The 22,348-nt window shown below is 35.2% G+C and overlaps 3 protein-coding genes across 3 annotated transcripts; all 3 read right to left on the minus strand.

Annotated features, from left to right (window-relative positions):
* Positions 1-1,151: 1,151 nt before the first annotated feature.
* On the minus strand, positions 1,152-3,582 carry LOC113743011 (UDP-arabinopyranose mutase 1-like). The gene is made up of 4 exons (XM_072046729.1): positions 3,221-3,582; positions 2,574-2,824; positions 2,170-2,338; positions 1,152-1,598 (listed from the first exon to the last, which is right to left on the minus strand). The coding sequence occupies exons 1-4, from the start codon at positions 3,548-3,550 to the stop codon at positions 1,233-1,235; spliced, it is 1,116 nt and encodes a 371-aa protein (XP_071902830.1). The 5' UTR covers positions 3,551-3,582; the 3' UTR covers positions 1,152-1,232.
* A 5,072-nt stretch (positions 3,583-8,654) lies between these two features.
* On the minus strand, positions 8,655-13,635 carry LOC140006004 (uncharacterized). Its single transcript, XM_072047494.1, has 2 exons — positions 13,208-13,635; positions 8,655-12,481 (listed from the first exon to the last, which is right to left on the minus strand). The coding sequence occupies exon 2, from the start codon at positions 12,474-12,476 to the stop codon at positions 11,145-11,147; it is 1,332 nt and encodes a 443-aa protein (XP_071903595.1). The 5' UTR covers positions 12,477-12,481; positions 13,208-13,635; the 3' UTR covers positions 8,655-11,144.
* A 2,682-nt stretch (positions 13,636-16,317) lies between these two features.
* On the minus strand, positions 16,318-21,298 carry LOC140006005 (uncharacterized). Its single transcript, XM_072047495.1, has 2 exons — positions 20,871-21,298; positions 16,318-20,144 (listed from the first exon to the last, which is right to left on the minus strand). Exon 2 carries the CDS (start codon positions 20,137-20,139, stop codon positions 18,808-18,810), a length of 1,332 nt encoding a protein of 443 aa, XP_071903596.1. The 5' UTR covers positions 20,140-20,144; positions 20,871-21,298; the 3' UTR covers positions 16,318-18,807.
* Positions 21,299-22,348: the final 1,050 nt, after the last annotated feature.

The following is a 22,348-nucleotide window of genomic DNA, read 5'->3' on the forward strand; positions in this document are numbered from 1 at the left end:
AAAATCAAAGTATTTGATTTTGCTGTTCATAAACAAAAATTAAAGGATTTCATTAAGCAAATGCTGAAATTTATACAGCAAGAATTGCGTGATTAAGGTGGAGAGTTCCACAGTGATTCCAAAAAGCAATTGCAAATCAATGAGGCTCTACGTGAGGGAGGGAAAGATAGCATTTTATAATGTGCTCTTTACCCCAGTTTAGAAACACTTTTGCCCTTTCAAACTTCTCATGTTAGAGTTGGACGTCCTTGGGTAAATTTCTTTGTCTGTCTTTTACAAAGTGTCACCAATTTTACATTTTGTTCACCTTTGCTCTGATATGATTCTTATGTTCTTCATGATACAGTTCACAACTTTCACGCATAAACGTATACTCTCTCCCAATATTTCTTTTATAAAAAAGCTTTCTTGCAATATGCTTTTGCCTTTTAGAGGAAATAACCCTTTTCCCTTTTCATGATTGAAACTTTGCTGCACTAGCGCTCCAGTTACAGCTGGAATTGGGTAATGATTAGGAATGACTTCTTAGACCGTAAAGCCAATTTTTCAAAAATTATGATCCGAATTCATTTCATTTTAGGTTTTTTTCAATATGGTCGTAGTTTCTTCTAGCTCCTGGCCTTGTTTGGATTGCATTTTACTGGATTTATTGTAGCGATTTGATATATATGAAATAAAAAAATGATTAGAAAATGTGTTCACGAAAAACGTAACAATTTTCTTCCAAACAAGGCCGTATGATCATCCATTTCACTAATCGAACATGTTAGAATCAGGTAAATGGACAAAAATGTAAAAACAAGAATCAAGCAAAACCAGAAATTACTATATAGTCTGATATTTATTTTGAAGTGTTGTTATTTACACTCCTATTATGTTATTTTCACTCTCACTATTTCATTTTTATTTTGATGAGACCATATTACCTTTACCCTAATTTCTTTTCCTTGCCTATGAGCTAACTTCACCAGATTTAATCAAGAAGTAAGGGTAAGGGTAATATGGTCTCATCAAAATAAAAATGGGATAGTGGAGTGCAAATAACATAATTGGAGTGTAAATAACATCACTCTTTATTCTAATACAACTAAAAATTATTTTCATTGATGACAATGGAGAATACAAAGGACTTGACGAAGACAACTAACCTTCAGAATTCGGAAAGTAAATAAACACTCGTAAATGGAGCACAACTCGAAAGCAAACAAACACTGGAAATGGAAAAACAACTCCTACTTAGATTTCTTGGGTGGAACTGTATCCTTCTTAGCATTGGCCACAGCTGGAACAGCCTCAGCTGGTGGGTTGAAATCTTCCCAAGCATCAATCCAGGTGATCATAGCATCAGCAAGCCTAACAATATAGGGGTCAATGTGGTTCAGCTTTTCCTTGATAAGTTTGGCTAGTTCAACATAGCATTTTGCTGCAGTGTCACATTCTTTTGGCAGAGTCAGAGTTTGGAAGAATGGGATGATTTCCTCTTGCCAGAATAGACCTTTGTATTCCTTCCTCAAATTCACAAAAGGGTTGCTTGCTTTGCTGTGCCAAAGGTATGGTAGCCCTGTCTTCACTCCAAGATTCAGATGGTCGCAGATCAACTGCAAAATGCATAAACAATAGAGCATCTTCTCAGTAAATTAACGCGACTACAATGATCTAGATGGGCTTATGCAAAGAAAAAAAATCATATATATATATATATATATATATCAAATTGCACAATTTTAAAACCAAACGAATCAATAACTTGGGAGAAAGTAATTAATCGCTTTATCATAGTAATATTGTAGCACATATACATATTTAATCAGTCATTTGTCACTAAATTTGAAAAAGCGAACGTTGTTATATAAATAGCTTTTTTTTTGAAAAATATGTAATGCATGCAGCATATACTTAAGGGAGATCGTACCATCTCTTTTGCGTATCATACCCTAAAATTAAATTAAATTGTTGAATGGCAAAGTAAATATTTTTGGCTTTTGGATTATAACAATCATAATCATTTTAAATACTATCATATCATTGTCGGAGGATACAATTTAGGGAATAACCACAGATTTTCCTATAGTTTTTTAGCCCTAACCTAGCATTTCATTTTATTTAAGTTCAAGCATTGCCTGGTTTACTACAAGAAGGTGACTAAACAAAATTTCAAAAGACAGGCACCTTGGAACACCAGCCAGCCAACATGTCGTCATATCTGCTAATAGGCTGTCCATCACCCATGAGCCCAAAGTACATAGCAGGGCCGATGAGTTCCCTATCGAATGCAAGGTTCATTGCACACATGGGATAGAATGCCCCTTTTGGGATGGTCATAACAGCGTCAACATACCTGGTCGAGCCAATACTTGTGGAAAGGATTGGTTGTTAGTAAATCTTCAAGACATGTATGATAACAATAACATAAGCACATTGGTGCATGTCTGTCTACCTTGATTCATTTTAGGCTAGGCTGTGACTAATGAAGTAACGAAAAGAGTACTAAGCTATTGTTAATCTTCCCTAAGGAACATGAATTTAGGCATGTTAAAATGTTAGTACACAAAGAAGATTATGAACCAATTAACCTGGTATTTCTCTCAAGGGGTTTAACAAGTTGAGTTGGGGCATCATAGTCAGGTATATTGAGCCAGAGCCCGTGAGAGACGGCGGTAGGCACACCTTCCCTTAAGCTAAAGGGATAGCCACGGACAAAGTCAGCACCTTCCCTGTAGGGGTCGTAGAGAGTATTGAAGAAGAAGGGTGTTGAAGGTGTCTTCAGATTCAGTAGGTGTTGTTCCACTGTGTTTATATCTTTCCCATTTGGATCCTTGGCCACCTATATATATATCATTTGGCAATGCAAGGCAAAGATAATGGAAGATATCAGTCAAAAAGTAGAATTAACTAATTTCATTACTGCTGACTTGATGATTGAGTAGGGTGTCACAATCATTTATTCCAAATTCCAAGTTTGGGCATATACCCCAATTGATATAGTAAATTAAAGCAAATGGCGCTCTATTAATGAACATTTTCCTTGTGGTTTCATTTCAAAATTGTGGTTCACAAAAGCAAAACATGAACTTCATAAAGTTAGCCCACCCTTCCATTTTCTTCCCTTCTAAAACACCAATCTCTCGTGTACTGATAAATGACTAAGATTTGCTTGCCCTTCAATTTCTTTGAAACTGATGCTATATCACATATCCAGGTTGAAAGAAAGATTACTTACAAAACAATCATCATCAACAGTGTAAATGTACTTCTTCTTGGAGACCAAGAAACCAAAGCACCTGCAGCCCCCATCCTTAAAGGAGATGCAACTGGCTTTTGGACCCAAAATTCTGTTGATATCGTTCCGATTGTAGAGGTCATAGTCAAAGCCATCTGGGACTTTAATAACCTTAGTAGGATCACCATCTTGAACTATGATCAAATGGTATGGCTCAAAAAATGGCCTCCACACCTCCAGAAAATCCAAACTCCTAATTGTTGGGATCACAATATCCAACTCATCCTTCAATGGCACTGATGGGAAAGATTTCACTTGCTTGGGGGCCATCCTTTCTCTCTTTCCTAATTTGGTAATAGTTGGGGGAGAGTTGGATGTATGGGGTTATGGGATGCCTTGGAATTTAAAGAATGTCTTCTTCACGTACAGCCACCCTATATAGCCACGGTAGCAGTCCTACAAAGCCAAATCTCTAATTGCCTAACAAATTTATCTAATTATTCTGCAGGGAGAAATGTGGTGAATGGATTATGGATGCGTAATATAAATGCTAAGGGTAGAATTAGCTGTTACATGAGTTAATGAAATCTATCTAGGCAACTATTTATCACATATTCCATTTTTGAAAAACCATAACATCCACATATTCCCTGTTGATGGTAATAAATGTGATTATTCTTTTACCATATATTTGGAAAATCTCTTGGTATATCTTCCCTTTTCAATTCTAAAATTAATTATGTTCAACTTTCTTGATACGCAAATTTTATAGAGAGGAAGAAACCCATAAATGGCAGAATGGATGAAACACTTTGCAAGAATCCGCATCCCAAAGTTAATTACCAACCTTCCTCAGTCATCCTGACCTTCTACCAACACCAACTGGGCGGCAGCTTGAACCATTAACTACGGTTTTATGTGCTAAATAAACGATTTATAAATGCCAAGTTAAACAAAACAACTATTCTACGTATCGTCATTTATAACTCTTTGAAAGGAACCGCTTTAATGCCACTGCAATGTATACTCATACATTTCATTTTTTCTAATAGGATAATTATCATGAATTAATACTTTCCACTGTCATTAAATTTTTTTTTCACATGAATGGTCTAATTTCATTATAAGCCATTTTTATTTACACTTGAGCTCTCTTTTCTGAACTTAATCATGAATTCAAACCCACTCGTGCAAGAATTATTTGTTGCTAGGAAACGTTAATCCTGTAACTATATAGACACGTTCAGTTTTAATTTGCTGATTATTTCTTTTAATTAGGTTTTCAAGTTTCATTTTTCTCTTTCTTTTTGCAATCAGAGTTTACCATTTTTATAATCTTACTGTGGTTTTGTATAATAGGTCATGGACCTTTGATTAATATAGGCCATTTACCTCAAATATACGCACATTCACATTCATTGTTTTTCCTTGCATTTACTAACTTTTCTAAGATATCATTATTCTTTCAAAAATTTAATACTTGTAGACTAATGAATAAGTGTCACAAGACACCTATTAGACAAACTCTTTTATTATTAATTCGATTGAGGTAGCACATTACGCTGAATCCTTTGTGCAAAATTTATTTACCCTGTCAGTGCATAAAACATTTATCTAAGATGAAAATATTTAATATCAAATCATTTTCAAGAAATAGCAAAATTACTAGGTTCGTAGGTTCAAGTAAAAAGGCAAAGAAGAAAAAAACTAAAAGTACATGAATTCAAGAAACATTGCAACAAAAACTTAAAAGAGAATGATGCTGAAATTTTTATTTCAGTATGATAGATAATTCTGAACAACCTCAATTTAAAAGGTTTAGCCCATCACCCTCTGTAATTATCTTATTTTTATATCGAGAATGTAATTTTGTACCTAAGTTTTAATTCTGGCTAAACATGTAGAACATATCCGACGTAATATTTAAGCGTACGCTTGTGCGTCTGCAGCTATCTTTCACTGTGGTAAACTGGTCTTTTTTCGATATTGTAGATATTTTTTCAAAAGAAAAAGATATAAAATACGCTTATAACTAAATAAAATTAAGTGATAAAAATAAAGAGAAAGATTTCTCAAATTGTATACCTTATTGATTATTTATTCCATAACCTTTTGAAATTCTACTTACCAATTAGTCACCGTGGATACTGGATAGGTATGATTTCACTCTTTTTCATTTTTCAAGTCAGCAACATAATTGACCAATGGGGTCTTTTTTTTGTGAGAAAATTTTAGGTTAGTTTATTATACAATTATTTACTCATAATCTAATTGAATGTTTATAAAGATGGATATAGGATCCAATAAAAAGGAATTCATCTTTTTTGTTTTGGGATTGTAAGAAACTGATCCCCTTTGTAGTTTACTCCCAAAAAGTATCCTTATTGTTTTACCCCCAAAAAGTATTCCTAGGTAGTAAAGTGTTTCCAATCGAAAGAGAGAAAAGACATGAATCATTTGACTTGCCTCAAACTTGGAAGCTTAATTATATGATTAATCCACAAGTCATTTCTAGCGGATTAATCGTTTTTAAGTGCCAATGACGCACCACTATTAAAGGTCCTTTTTTCTAATACAACTATCCCTAGAAACTAGAACTTAGGGGGAAAAAAAAACTAAATTTCCCAATAATCTCCATCCCTATCCAGTTATCATCATTTCATAACTGCACAATCCCATTAATTTCAATGGTCCAAACCTTTTTGCCAAAATTGACAGCATTTCATTTGAGCTACTAATGACAAATGGTCCTAGCACTAGAATCGAGGCTCAGGCACTGGCTATTCTTATTGTGTATACATTTCATTTACAATTTGTTCAATGGAAAGATTATGAGAGTTTGGTTTTCCATTCAAGTAAAACCCTTCGAGCATAAATGATGGATCGAAAAGAAAAAGGGGAAAGAACTATAAGTCACATATGGTGCAAAAAGGAATCCAATCTCAAAAAACTTTATTTGACACGTAATTTATATTCAAGTTTGTTAGATTCATGAGCAAAGAATTATATCTCACATTGATTCGAAAGATGAAAAAAAAACTTAATATATAAGTAAGGGTCAGAGACCTAATAATTTAAGTTTTTGGGTCATAATTGGATTCCTAACTTACATATTGGGCTCTCTTGAGATGTTTCTCCCTAACAAGTGATATCAAAGCTTGTGGTTATAAGACTGGGTTACTCATAATTAAGTAAATTTTTTTTCAAAATTGGACTGATGAAAATTCTCTTTTTGGTGGTGGATCGAAGTGCTAAGGAGTTTGATTGATATTGAATTGGGTGCATTATGTATTTGGCAGGACGTCTAATAGATATTAGATAAATGTTCGAAATCCAATTTGGATATTAAAGAATAGTGGATCCATGATTGGAAGAAAATGTGAACTTAGTGATTGGAAGAAAAAGTAACGTTAAGTGTTAAGGTGGTCTTACGTTGAATATTAAAATGGGTTTGAAAATGAGATTATATATTTGGGTAAGTGTTAAAGTGGGCTTGAAAAAGAGATTGTAAACTTAGATTTAATGTGAGGGGTTAACTGGATGTTAAAGAAGAATGGATCCATGATTGGAAAAAAAGATGACCTTAATTATTGAAAGAAAAGATGATCTTAGGTGTTAAGATGATCTTGCGTTGAGTATTAAAATAGGTTCAAAGAAGAACTTGTAAACTTGGGTTTAATGTGAAGAGTTACACATGAAATAGGGAGATTTGTTATATTCATGAATAAAGGGTTATATCTCATATTGGTTTGAGAGATAGAGAAAGAACACTTAATATGTAAGTAAGAACCCGAAATCTAATAGTTTAACATTTTGGGTCAGAGTTAGGTTCTTAATTTAAATATTGAATTTTTTTATAGACATTTTCGAGATATTTCTCCCTAACAAGATATTTCTCAGGTCTGGTCCTAAAAAATTGACCAGCGAGAACAATATGGTTCTTGGTAACCCAATAAAAATAATAACAAATCAAATAAATCAAAACTCTAGTCCCAAAAAATTGAACAGCGAAAATAATATCGTTCTTGCTAACCCAATAAATATAACAACAAATCAAATAAATCAAACAAAGAAATTTAGAATTTTACGTGGTTCGATCGAATTGATCTATGTATATGACTGAAAGGATAGCAGATTTACTATATCAAAAATAGAGTACAAAAGAGAAAGTATAAACCTTAGAAAATAATTTCAAGATCCAAAAGGCACCTAAAACTTTTGAAGGAAGGTACCTAAAATTGAAAATACAAAAAGGTTTAAATAACATAAAATACTTAACGGTCCAAAGACCCGTAACTTGATCTTTTAGTTTGATACCTAACCAAAATCTCTCTTAGATGGGGCCGTGAATCCCTTAAAACTCTTCTAGACTGGTACATATGATATGATACTTGAATTGGTGCCCTTAATACACATAAAGTCATTTAAACCACTATATTTATAACTATCAAAAGGAGATATTTCTTTGTAAAATTTTCGATGTGGGATACAAAAATAAACTCAATAAATCTCCACCTTATTGTGTATCCAACAATGACAAATAACAGACAAATAGCAAACAATCTCCACTTTCTTCATAAAAGTCCCAACGGATTTCAATGAACTATCAAACTTCCAACAAACCCTAACGAGCCACCAATGAATCAGAATGCAAAAGGCTCAATAGGTCCCAATTGATCAAAACTCACAAAAAGTTCAACAGATCCCAACGGGTTAAAATTCACGAATACAGTTGACGGGTATTTTACATACGTGCAAGCTAAAAAATACCGAATTACACCCGTTCACTGCAAGTATACAGATCAACTAGTAGTTTAGGGTATATATCGGGTCGATCCCACAAGGAAGAGTGAACAATTACCGGTATTACTAAAGCTTCTCTATTATTTAGACTATCAATGAATTATAACAAATTAAAACCTACTGAAATTATGCAAGAAAATAGCAAATAAAAGCTCCTTGGGTTGTGGTATCCCTAACTACTCATGCAAGTGCTATATTTGGATCATTGAGTACTACATCTAGGCTAGTTATGGTGTAATTTCCTTATGCATTTGAATCCTACTTTCGTAGTGAATCAATTATACTTATAACTAATCCATACCAATTCTCATGGTTATGAAATTAGCTACAAGTTCATTTCTTCAATGAAATTACATGAAATGAATCACTAAAAACCACATAAGTGCACCTCTACTTTCGTGAGTGTACTCCCTATGTTTAGCACTTCTTGAACTAGTGTTAAATCTCAATTTTCATTGCAGAAACAACACCTTAGATAATCACAATCAATGGTACCAGATTAATCATGATTTAAAGAGCCAAAGTGCTAAATAACTTGCTCAAATCATAGCAATCAAATAACCAAACAATAAACACTAACAATTATAGAAAGTTCAACCAAACCCAAGGTATAAACTTTAGAAACACATAATGAACACAAAATCCAGAACTTGTATATTAACTAAACTTGGAATCAAATACAAAAGATAAAGGGTTTGGAAGGAATACAACCCTTGTCACATGAGCTTTCTTCCTTGCCTTCTTCATCCTCCATCTTCATCCTAATCTAGATAATAAACAAGAATGGAAAAGCTACACTACTCTATACTAAGCTAAACTAACACTAGGGAGATGAAAGAGCTACATTTCTGCAACTTCCAGCTTCTCCCGTAGCTTACTCTCTATGTTTGCTGCTATGGACTCCCCTCTCTCTTACAATGAATTTGGCTATTTTTTTATGATGAAAATGGTCAAGGAATGAAGCTTTACACTTTCTCCTTACAGTTGGTAATGTCTCTCACATGTCTAGCATCCAATGTGAGTTGGTGGGAGTGAAATTGAGTTTTACGCGTACAGAGCAGCCTTTTCTGACCGCAATCCGGCCAGAAATCCGGCCTTAAATTCGGCCAAATTCCGGCCGGATTGATACAGTGACCATTTGGTCACTTCTGGTTCAATTTCCAGCTCTGCTCCGATTTTGCATCAACTTCCACTGAACTTTTCTTGATGATAAAAGCTGATTTAGCTCTTGACCAAAACATGAAACTTGTAGCCCTTTTAGTTAGCTTTCCAATGCACCAAGAATCACCTCATTTGGATCTGTGTAGGCTGAGAAATGACCAAAATACCCTTACCTGCTCATTGCCCTGTTCCAGTTTCGACCAGTAGAAATTTGCTATTGTAATTCGGCATTTTGACCTGGAAAACCTTCAAACTGGATTTAGATGTCTTCACCAAAGTTGTAGATCTATCTCTTATCTTCAAATTGGTTCAAGAATCATCTTAATCCGATCACTGTAGCTCAAGTTATAGCCGAAATACGAAAATGCATCAAAACTGTCAAAATACACAAAATCCAAGTAAAAAGTGATAAAAACCTCATTTAATCACTTAAAAACATTTATTCACCAATTATAGCCAAAATAATTCATTTTCTTCCAATAATATAACAAAAGTGACTAAAAATAATATAAAATATCATACAATTATTACGTAAATTAGTCACTTATCAAACTCCCCCACACTTAAATCATTGCTTGTCCTCAAGCAATTCACACATGATCAAATGCAATGATTCAAGAGGTGAAACAATATATGCACTTTGTCCAATTTAATTCCTCAAGACTTGGAAAATAATCATTATACAATTATTCAATTTACACTAAATACTCATAATATCAAATAAAGGAAAGATAATTATACCCTAAATTCAACAAGTTAAACTTAATCTCTTACCCTAACTTAATTTTACAAATAAGCAAATCACATAGTCAATTTATAGCCTTCCTCCTCCTATAATCATCTTTTTCTCAAAATTCTATAACTAAGAGGGATTTATTCATACTAATTTTTACTTAAATAGTGAAAATGCCTTTTTACGCGAACATCGACACTTTTAGGTGAAGATCCCCGGTTACTCAACATTTCACTTATTCAAGTTGCTATGCATACTCTTAATTCAAGTACCTTTTTACGCGAATGTCGACATTTGTAGATGCCAACCCCCGGTTACTCGGTAGGTGAATCATTGGAGTAGAACAATTTTTATTTACTTTCTTTTCTTTTCTTTTTTCTCTTTTTTTTTTATTTTATTATTATTTTTTTTTTATTTTTCCCTCATAGAAAAAATATATAAAAATAATCACAGGAGGAGTATAACCTTTATCGACTATATCAATTACTTACTTGCAAAATTAAGTAAAGAGAAGAAATCTCATTAAACATGTAAAATTATAGGCATAATTTTCCTCACTTTATCCAATATACTTTCTAAAATGTAAAAATCCTAATTGCATAATAATCATTTTCAAGTTAAATGAGGACTAAACTTTCCAAAATACATATAAAGTTTCAACAATTGGAAGAATTAAACACTTAAGGTTGGAACAATTAGCCCTTTTTGAATGAAAATGCAAAAATTTGAAGAACTTTTGGGCCATAGTGAAATATTGGAAAAGATTTTAGAAAAATTTTGACAGAGTTTCTCCTTATAAATGGATGAAAACTCCCTGCCAACAAACCCAATTTCAAGCAATTATCCACATGGCAAGCATTTCAAACACAATTCCAACATTTCTAAGCATTTAAATCCACAAAATATCATCACCTAGCAAGTAAATGCAAGTTCAATACTTTCCTCCCCCACACTTAAACTTCACATTGTCCTCAATGTGAAAAAAGGAAAATAAATAAAGAGTAAAAGAAAATACTGCTCAATTGAACTTGCGCAATCCGAATCCATGTCCAAGTGATGAATTTCCAACTTTTAGTAGTCCGAATCACTATCATCACAATAGAGATAAAGATCACTTGGATTAGTTCACAAAAAAGAAATAAAGAAAATCACTAAAAACATCACAAATACTACAGAAAAGAAAAAAAAAAAAACTAGTGACAATGTCACAAGGTGACGAGCACTCCCTCAAGTAGTCGCTTGGTCAGGTGACGATGGTGGAGTCGGAGGAGCTTCAATACCCAGCTTGGTCTCGATGCGACGAAGACGCTCGGAATTCCGCTTATTCTCTTGGCGGCTTTTCTTTACCTCAGCCTCGACACAAAGCAGCTTGTCCATTATCTTCTTGAAAAACGACCGAGTGTCTTGAGGTGAGGTTGGAGGCCGTGAGGAAGACGGTTCATTTGAGACCGGCGGGGTAGTTGTCTCAACCCCTTGAGCCCCTTCAATTCGTTCAATTTCAACTTCCTCCTCTTGCCTAATGTCCCCTTGAGCACCTCCTTGAGTTGAAGGACCACCGCCGTCTTTACTCTTCAAAATGAACCTGCAAAAATCCAATGTAAAGACGTCCTTCTTCTTGAGACCTGTAGGGAAAGCGTTAGAAAAATCCACTCCAACCCTTTGAAACTCGAAGGTCAAGAACCGAGGATACGGGAAAGCATGTTTGATGTCGTTACTGCGAACCACAGCCCACATGTGGTTGGTGATAATGCTTCCCAATGGAATGCCTTGGATGTTTCCTAAGCCATGCTTCATTTTATCCAAGAAATAGATGTCACTTGTGCGCGCCTCATTGGTTCCACTTGCCCTCGGAATGATATTGGCGGCAAATAGGTAAATAAGGAGACGTTGTGACTCCGGAAATGATGAAGTCAATACCGAATATCGCCCCGTCGTTCGAGTAGCCTTGTACTCAACCCCCAAACGTACAAGTGCCTCTAGCATGTTCCAAGAGTCCAAATCATTGGGTTTGAAGGCTTTCTTCAAATCTACCTTGCGCCCCACATCCGAAACATGAAGATAGCGCTCCAAATCAGCTCTATGGACTCGAACTTTTCTCCCTCGCACTGTACTAGTAATCACCTCCGTGTCGTAGTGAAAAACCTTCTTGTCCTCCACATTTGCATAGAATTCTCGGACAAGCTCCTCATAATAGAAGTTTGGGATGTTAAAGAAATTTTCCCATCCCAATTTGGCAAAGGAGGCCTTGAGATGGTAGACCTCCTCGGCATCCGAGGTGACATCCTTTTCCACCAATACCTTAGCTCCCCTCCTAGCATTGTACCAAGCTTCATTTTCGGCGGAGGTGAAGCGCGACTTATCATAAGGGACTTCCTCCTCTTGGTCCCCTTGTGCATCTTGTTCCTCTTGTTGTTGAGTATCCTCTCCAGATGATGGCTCGTCCTCAAGCTGTAGACGTCTACTTGCTTTTCTTTTCAAGCGCGGTTGTCTAGACGTCGAAGCTTCTCCTCTCTTGTTAGGAGGAGGAGATTTCACTGCACCTTTCTTAGTGCGAGCCATTGTACCTAATTAAAATCATTAAATGTTAACTTCATTTAATAGGTACATTGCTAAGTAAAGATAATGAAAACTCATTCACTTTTACCTCTTTATCTTTAATTAGCCAATCTTATCAACTTACTCACATAATAATTAGCAATTAACTTCACAAGCAAGACTTTACAATTGATTATCAACAACAAATGCTTCTTTCATTTTTTTCCAAATAAAACACTTAAGCATAAAATGTCCAAATAGGTAGAGAAAGCAATTAAACAATCACACAACTTACTCCCAACTTAATGACCTAAATAAGCATAATGAAATGCTAAAAAGCACCTTAACCATGAGTTTAGACTTAAAAAGGTCATTAATTCAACTTTAATCAAATTTTCTAGAATAAACATGCCAAAAATCAAAGGATAAGCTAATTAAGCCTAAATTTAGCATGTAAATATCCTAGACCAATCCATTACTCTCATACAATTTTCTTCAATCCAATTGCCCCAAAAAAAAAATTAGCTAATAATGATCAAATCAAAGTAATCCTCAAGATTAGCTTAAAATTGCTAAATTCACCAAATAATCTCAAACCCATGAGTTAAACATCACCAATAATCATCAATAAGCTCAATAACATCATAAAAAGCATCAAACTTCACAAAATGAAAAAAAATTCGAAATTGCCCAAAAATAGGAAAAAGTGAAAATTGACAAAATTCAAATGATAACATTTGGTGAAGATTTGTTACCTCAAACTTGTTGGTAGATGATTAATGGTGCAAATGGTGAAGAAACCCCCAAAAATTTCACTCCAATTTGAACCCAAATGAAGAGTTCAAAAATTTGAAACCCTTGTTCTTCTCAAGCTCAAATCCGAATTAGAACTTGTTTTTGAAGGAATTTAAGCTATGGAATCAACTCACAAGGAAAAGAGAAATGTTTTGGTGTATTTAGTTTGGAGATTGGATGGTGAAAAGAGGGTTTTTAGGAGTAGTGTGTGTTCAAGGTGTGAGTGTGTGTGGAGGTTGAAGAAAGGATGAAGAAAAGAAATGAGGGAATCCGCGCGCGGATTCCCTTTAGTGCGCAAAACCGGCCAGAATCCGGCCAGTTTCCGGCCGGATATTGGGCCGGATTCTCGGCCGGATACTGGCCAGTAGCCACAAAATTTTTTTTTCGATTTTGCCTCTCAATCCGGCCTTTAATCCGGCCTAAATTTGGCCGGATTGTTGGCCGGATTTGCTACAGTGCCCCCTTTCTTTTTTCTTTTTTTTTTTTTAAACTCTGCATATCCGGCCAGAAACTGGCCGGATTTCCTGCCGGATTAACGGCCGGATATGAGGCAGTAGCTCCGAAAATTTGATTTTTTCTTCCCCTGATAATCCGGCCATGAATCCGGCCAGTTTATGGCCGGATTTGAGGCCGGATTTGCTGCAGAAATTTTTTATTTCTGCAGTTTTTCCTTCCACTTTCCATTTTCAAAAGTTTTTTTTTTTTTTTACTCACCTTAAACATAAAATTTGTGCTTTCTCAACCAATTGCTCCTTGAAACATGAAATCATGCATCAATATAACTTTAGAATTAAGCACTTCAAATGCATGAATTGGATCAAATGAACAAGAAAACTCCCTTTTTGCTTCCTTATAAGTTCTTCTGCACTTGAAACACATTGCATAAACCATTGCCATTGCCACCTTTAAAACACACAAAAACACTAATTAAACACTTAAACTTACTAAAAAAATTTCGTTGGGTTGCCTCCCAACTAGCGCTTGTTTATAGTCATTAGCTTGACTATATCACCTCATTTTTCAAGGAGGCTTAGTTAACGAATAATCCACCATTTTAGGCCGTGGTGGATCATTAAATGGTGACTTTATAGCCAAAGCCACATAATCTAATGATGTGAGAATTGAAAGTGACTTACCTATCCCAAGTGTTTCATAGATATTACCTTGAATATGCACCACTTGAGAACTTACCAAAGGAAATGTCATAAGAGTATCTTGGGCAGGAATACCTTTAGAACCTATACTTTCACTGCACTCCTCAAGAGGGGTGAAAAATGAGTCATTAAAACTCACCTCTTGAGGCTCAAAGTTAGTTCCAAAGATATTATTATGTGAAATGGATATTTGCTCATTGAAATATAATTGAGATTCATCATTTTCATCCAAATGCAATCCATTTTCACATACAACATTTCCACCATTCATGCTAGGATCATTTTGCAAATTATTAGAAGAAATAACTTCACACAATACATTCAATTGCTCATGTATTCTACCAAAGTGAGAAGCTAATTCATCTATTCTTTCCTCAATCCTATCAAAACGGTCGGAAGTTGCATTTGCTAGCTTTTCTATGGCTAAATCAAATTGATTAGAATAATTTTCTACAGCTAGCTCCCAAGATGCATTAGAATCATTAGCTAATGGTTCACTTTCTAACTCCCAAGGTAGAGGTGCATTAGCTAACCTTTCTATTGCCAACTCCCAAGATGGTTTTGATTCATATTGGACACTTTCAGGTTGGTGATCATAAAAATATGAATTATCACTATAAGTACATTGATTATTCCAACCATAAGCAGGAGAATTGCTCCAATTAGCACTATATTGATCAAAACAAGGATTGTAATGCTCTAATTCATCATAATAATCCACATTTTGTGCTTGCATACATGTATTAGTAGCATGATAACCTCCACACAAGTCACAAATCACATGATAAGAATTAAAAACATTAACATTCCTCCTCTGCTCAATTTCATGCATCATGGTGTCCATTTGAACTTGTAACTTAATTACATCAAATTTTGCCTTTAAGCACCTTAAACCATCTTCAAGAGACATACATTCAGTAAATTCTTGGTTACCTCTATTGAAGGAGCTTTGCACTTGGTAACCATCCATTGCCAATCTTCCACTTCTCAAGCATTGTCCTCCAAATTGTCCTACCCTTCTCATTACCTAAAATTGCTTTTAAACAACCTCAAAAGCAAAATTAGTAAGAAAAATAGGTAATGAAACATACACACATAAAATACAAAAATAACAGAAAATAACATTCACATTATAACTAATATTATGTCTAAACTAATAAAGTTGCTCTTCACACCGATATTGCCAAATCTTCCCCGGCAACGGCGCCAAAAACTTGACGGGTATTTTACATACGTGCAAGCTAAAAAATACCGAATTACACCCGTTCACTGCAAGTATACAGATCAACTAGTAGTTTAGGGTATATATCGGGTCGATCCCACAAGGAAGAGTGAACAATTACCGGTATTACTAAAGCTTCTCTATTATTTAGACTATCAATGAATTATAACAAATTAAAACCTACTGAAATTATGCAAGAAAATAGCAAATAAAAGCTCCTTGGGTTGTGGTATCCCTAACTACTCATGCAAGTGCTATATTTGGATCATTGAGTACTACATCTAGGCTAGTTATGGTGTAATTTCCTTATGCATTTGAATCCTACTTTCGTAGTGAATCAATTATACTTATAACTAATCCATACCTATTCTCATGGTTATGAAATTAGCTACAAGTTCATTTCTTCAATGAAATTACATGAAATGAATCACTAAAAACCACATAAGTGCACCTCTACTTTCGTGAGTGTACTCCCTATGTTTAGCACTTCTTGAACTAGTGTTAAATCTCAATTTTCATTGCAGAAACAACACCTTAGATAATCACAATCAATGGTACCAGATTAATCATGATTTAAAGAGCCAAAGTGCTAAATAACTTGCTCAAATCATAGCAATCAAATAACCAAACAATAAACACTAACAATTATAGAAAGTTCAACCAAACCCAAGGTATAAACTTTAGAAACACATAATGAACACAAAATCCAGAACTTGTATATTAACTAAACTTGGAATCAAATACAAAAGATAAAGGGTTTGGAAGGAATACAACCCTTGTCACATGAGCTTTCTTCCTTGCCTTCTTCATCCTCCATCTTCATCCTAATCTAGATAATAAACAAGAATGGAAAAGCTACACTACTCTATACTAAGCTAAACTAACACTAGGGAGATGAAAGAGCTACATTTCTGCAACTTCCAGCTTCTCCCGTAGCTTACTCTCTATGTTTGCTGCTATGGACTCCCCTCTCTCTTACAATGAATTTGGCTATTTTTTTATGATGAAAATGGTCAAGGAATGAAGCTTTACACTTTCTCCTTACAGTTGGTAATGTCTCTCACATGTCTAGCATCCAATGTGAGTTGGTGGGAGTGAAATTGAGTTTTACGCGTACAGAGCAGCCTTTTCTGACCGCAATCCGGCCAGAAATCCGGCCTTAAATTCGGCCAAATTCCGGCCGGATTGATACAGTGACCATTTGGTCACTTCTGGTTCAATTTCCAGCTCTGCTCCGATTTTGCATCAACTTCCACTGAACTTTTCTTGATGATAAAAGCTGATTTAGCTCTTGACCAAAACATGAAACTTGTAGCCCTTTTAGTTAGCTTTCCAATGCACCAAGAATCACCTCATTTGGATCTGTGTAGGCTGAGAAATGACCAAAATACCCTTACCTGCTCATTGCCCTGTTCCAGTTTCGACCAGTAGAAATTTGCTATTGTAATTCGGCATTTTGACCTGGAAAACCTTCAAACTGGATTTAGATGTCTTCACCAAAGTTGTAGATCTATCTCTTATCTTCAAATTGGTTCAAGAATCATCTTAATCCGATCACTGTAGCTCAAGTTATAGCCGAAATACGAAAATGCATCAAAACTGTCAAAATACACAAAATCCAAGTAAAAAGTGATAAAAACCTCATTTAATCACTTAAAAACATTTATTCACCAATTATAGCCAAAATAATTCATTTTCTTCCAATAATATAACAAAAGTGACTAAAAATAATATAAAATATCATACAATTATTACGTAAATTAGTCACTTATCAAACTCCCCCACACTTAAATCATTGCTTGTCCTCAAGCAATTCACACATGATCAAATGCAATGATTCAAGAGGTGAAACAATATATGCACTTTGTCCAATTTAATTCCTCAAGACTTGGAAAATAATCATTATACAATTATTCAATTTACACTAAATACTCATAATATCAAATAAAGGAAAGATAATTATACCCTAAATTCAACAAGTTAAACTTAATCTCTTACCCTAACTTAATTTTACAAATAAGCAAATCACATAGTCAATTTATAGCCTTCCTCCTCCTATAATCATCTTTTTCTCAAAATTCTATAACTAAGAGGGATTTATTCATACTAATTTTTACTTAAATAGTGAAAATGCCTTTTTACGCGAACATCGACACTTTTAGGTGAAGATCCCCGGTTACTCAACATTTCACTTATTCAAGTTGCTATGCATACTCTTAATTCAAGTACCTTTTTACGCGAATGTCGACATTTGTAGATGCCAACCCCCGGTTACTCGGTAGGTGAATCATTGGAGTAGAACAATTTTTATTTACTTTCTTTTCTTTTCTTTTTTCTCTTTTTTTTTTATTTTATTATTATTTTTTTTTTATTTTTCCCTCATAGAAAAAATATATAAAAATAATCACAGGAGGAGTATAACCTTTATCGACTATATCAATTACTTACTTGCAAAATTAAGTAAAGAGAAGAAATCTCATTAAACATGTAAAATTATAGGCATAATTTTCCTCACTTTATCCAATATACTTTCTAAAATGTAAAAATCCTAATTGCATAATAATCATTTTCAAGTTAAATGAGGACTAAACTTTCCAAAATACATATAAAGTTTCAACAATTGGAAGAATTAAACACTTAAGGTTGGAACAATTAGCCCTTTTTGAATGAAAATGCAAAAATTTGAAGAACTTTTGGGCCATAGTGAAATATTGGAAAAGATTTTAGAAAAATTTTGACAGAGTTTCTCCTTATAAATGGATGAAAACTCCCTGCCAACAAACCCAATTTCAAGCAATTATCCACATGGCAAGCATTTCAAACACAATTCCAACATTTCTAAGCATTTAAATCCACAAAATATCATCACCTAGCAAGTAAATGCAAGTTCAATACTTTCCTCCCCCACACTTAAACTTCACATTGTCCTCAATGTGAAAAAAGGAAAATAAATAAAGAGTAAAAGAAAATACTGCTCAATTGAACTTGCGCAATCCGAATCCATGTCCAAGTGATGAATTTCCAACTTTTAGTAGTCCGAATCACTATCATCACAATAGAGATAAAGATCACTTGGATTAGTTCACAAAAAAGAAATAAAGAAAATCACTAAAAACATCACAAATACTACAGAAAAGAAAAAAAAAAAAACTAGTGACAATGTCACAAGGTGACGAGCACTCCCTCAAGTAGTCGCTTGGTCAGGTGACGATGGTGGAGTCGGAGGAGCTTCAATACCCAGCTTGGTCTCGATGCGACGAAGACGCTCGGAATTCCGCTTATTCTCTTGGCGGCTTTTCTTTACCTCAGCCTCGACACAAAGCAGCTTGTCCATTATCTTCTTGAAAAACGACCGAGTGTCTTGAGGTGAGGTTGGAGGCCGTGAGGAAGACGGTTCATTTGAGACCGGCGGGGTAGTTGTCTCAACCCCTTGAGCCCCTTCAATTCGTTCAATTTCAACTTCCTCCTCTTGCCTAATGTCCCCTTGAGCACCTCCTTGAGTTGAAGGACCACCGCCGTCTTTACTCTTCAAAATGAACCTGCAAAAATCCAATGTAAAGACGTCCTTCTTCTTGAGACCTGTAGGGAAAGCGTTAGAAAAATCCACTCCAACCCTTTGAAACTCGAAGGTCAAGAACCGAGGATACGGGAAAGCATGTTTGATGTCGTTACTGCGAACCACAGCCCACATGTGGTTGGTGATAATGCTTCCCAATGGAATGCCTTGGATGTTTCCTAAGCCATGCTTCATTTTATCCAAGAAATAGATGTCACTTGTGCGCGCCTCATTGGTTCCACTTGCCCTCGGAATGATATTGGCGGCAAATAGGTAAATAAGGAGACGTTGTGACTCCGGAAATGATGAAGTCAATACCGAATATCGCCCCGTCGTTCGAGTAGCCTTGTACTCAACCCCCAAACGTACAAGTGCCTCTAGCATGTTCCAAGAGTCCAAATCATTGGGTTTGAAGGCTTTCTTCAAATCTACCTTGCGCCCCACATCCGAAACATGAAGATAGCGCTCCAAATCAGCTCTATGGACTCGAACTTTTCTCCCTCGCACTGTACTAGTAATCACCTCCGTGTCGTAGTGAAAAACCTTCTTGTCCTCCACATTTGCATAGAATTCTCGGACAAGCTCCTCATAATAGAAGTTTGGGATGTTAAAGAAATTTTCCCATCCCAATTTGGCAAAGGAGGCCTTGAGATGGTAGACCTCCTCGGCATCCGAGGTGACATCCTTTTCCACCAATACCTTAGCTCCCCTCCTAGCATTGTACCAAGCTTCATTTTCGGCGGAGGTGAAGCGCGACTTATCATAAGGGACTTCCTCCTCTTGGTCCCCTTGTGCATCTTGTTCCTCTTGTTGTTGAGTATCCTCTCCAGATGATGGCTCGTCCTCAAGCTGTAGACGTCTACTTGCTTTTCTTTTCAAGCGCGGTTGTCTAGACGTCGAAGCTTCTCCTCTCTTGTTAGGAGGAGGAGATTTCACTGCACCTTTCTTAGTGCGAGCCATTGTACCTAATTAAAATCATTAAATGTTAACTTCATTTAATAGGTACATTGCTAAGTAAAGATAATGAAAACTCATTCACTTTTACCTCTTTATCTTTAATTAGCCAATCTTATCAACTTACTCACATAATAATTAGCAATTAACTTCACAAGCAAGACTTTACAATTGATTATCAACAACAAATGCTTCTTTCATTTTTTTCCAAATAAAACACTTAAGCATAAAATGTCCAAATAGGTAGAGAAAGCAATTAAACAATCACACAACTTACTCCCAACTTAATGACCTAAATAAGCATAATGAAATGCTAAAAAGCACCTTAACCATGAGTTTAGACTTAAAAAGGTCATTAATTCAACTTTAATCAAATTTTCTAGAATAAACATGCCAAAAATCAAAGGATAAGCTAATTAAGCCTAAATTTAGCATGTAAATATCCTAGACCAATCCATTACTCTCATACAATTTTCTTCAATCCAATTGCCCCAAAAAAAAAATTAGCTAATAATGATCAAATCAAAGTAATCCTCAAGATTAGCTTAAAATTGCTAAATTCACCAAATAATCTCAAACCCATGAGTTAAACATCACCAATAATCATCAATAAGCTCAATAACATCATAAAAAGCATCAAACTTCACAAAATGAAAAAAAATTCGAAATTGCCCAAAAATAGGAAAAAGTGAAAATTGACAAAATTCAAATGATAACATTTGGTGAAGATTTGTTACCTCAAACTTGTTGGTAGATGATTAATGGTGCAAATGGTGAAGAAACCCCCAAAAATTTCACTCCAATTTGAACCCAAATGAAGAGTTCAAAAATTTGAAACCCTTGTTCTTCTCAAGCTCAAATCCGAATTAGAACTTGTTTTTGAAGGAATTTAAGCTATGGAATCAACTCACAAGGAAAAGAGAAATGTTTTGGTGTATTTAGTTTGGAGATTGGATGGTGAAAAGAGGGTTTTTAGGAGTAGTGTGTGTTCAAGGTGTGAGTGTGTGTGGAGGTTGAAGAAAGGATGAAGAAAAGAAATGAGGGAATCCGCGCGCGGATTCCCTTTAGTGCGCAAAACCGGCCAGAATCCGGCCAGTTTCCGGCCGGATATTGGGCCGGATTCTCGGCCGGATACTGGCCAGTAGCCACAAAATTTTTTTTTCGATTTTGCCTCTCAATCCGGCCTTTAATCCGGCCTAAATTTGGCCGGATTGTTGGCCGGATTTGCTACAGTGCCCCCTTTCTTTTTTCTTTTTTTTTTTTTAAACTCTGCATATCCGGCCAGAAACTGGCCGGATTTCCTGCCGGATTAACGGCCGGATATGAGGCAGTAGCTCCGAAAATTTGATTTTTTCTTCCCCTGATAATCCGGCCATGAATCCGGCCAGTTTATGGCCGGATTTGAGGCCGGATTTGCTGCAGAAATTTTTTATTTCTGCAGTTTTTCCTTCCACTTTCCATTTTCAAAAGTTTTTTTTTTTTTTTACTCACCTTAAACATAAAATTTGTGCTTTCTCAACCAATTGCTCCTTGAAACATGAAATCATGCATCAATATAACTTTAGAATTAAGCACTTCAAATGCATGAATTGGATCAAATGAACAAGAAAACTCCCTTTTTGCTTCCTTATAAGTTCTTCTGCACTTGAAACACATTGCATAAACCATTGCCATTGCCACCTTTAAAACACACAAAAACACTAATTAAACACTTAAACTTACTAAAAAAATTTCGTTGGGTTGCCTCCCAACTAGCGCTTGTTTATAGTCATTAGCTTGACTATATCACCTCATTTTTCAAGGAGGCTTAGTTAACGAATAATCCACCATTTTAGGCCGTGGTGGATCATTAAATGGTGACTTTATAGCCAAAGCCACATAATCTAATGATGTGAGAATTGAAAGTGACTTACCTATCCCAAGTGTTTCATAGATATTACCTTGAATATGCACCACTTGAGAACTTACCAAAGGAAATGTCATAAGAGTATCTTGGGCAGGAATACCTTTAGAACCTATACTTTCACTGCACTCCTCAAGAGGGGTGAAAAATGAGTCATTAAAACTCACCTCTTGAGGCTCAAAGTTAGTTCCAAAGATATTATTATGTGAAATGGATATTTGCTCATTGAAATATAATTGAGATTCATCATTTTCATCCAAATGCAATCCATTTTCACATACAACATTTCCACCATTCATGCTAGGATCATTT

Source organism: Coffea arabica, chromosome 4e (genome assembly GCF_036785885.1).
Source record: "Coffea arabica cultivar ET-39 chromosome 4e, Coffea Arabica ET-39 HiFi, whole genome shotgun sequence".
Taxonomy (NCBI): domain Eukaryota; kingdom Viridiplantae; phylum Streptophyta; class Magnoliopsida; order Gentianales; family Rubiaceae; genus Coffea; species Coffea arabica.

Coding starts and splice junctions, on each gene's coding strand:
- LOC113743011 (XM_072046729.1), bottom strand. CDS start 3,550: ATGGCCCCCAAGCAAGTGAAATCTTTCCCATCAGTGCCATTGAAGGAT. Junction 2,825..3,220: donor CTGTTGATGATGATTGTTTT/GTAAGTAATCTT, acceptor ATATATATATAG/GTGGCCAAGGATCCAAATGG. Junction 2,339..2,573: donor CCCCTTGAGAGAAATACCAG/GTTAATTGGTTC, acceptor TGGCTCGACCAG/GTATGTTGACGCTGTTATGA.
- LOC140006004 (XM_072047494.1), bottom strand. CDS start 12,476: ATGGCTCGCACTAAGAAAGGTGCAGTGAAATCTCCTCCTCCTAACAAG.
- LOC140006005 (XM_072047495.1), bottom strand. CDS start 20,139: ATGGCTCGCACTAAGAAAGGTGCAGTGAAATCTCCTCCTCCTAACAAG.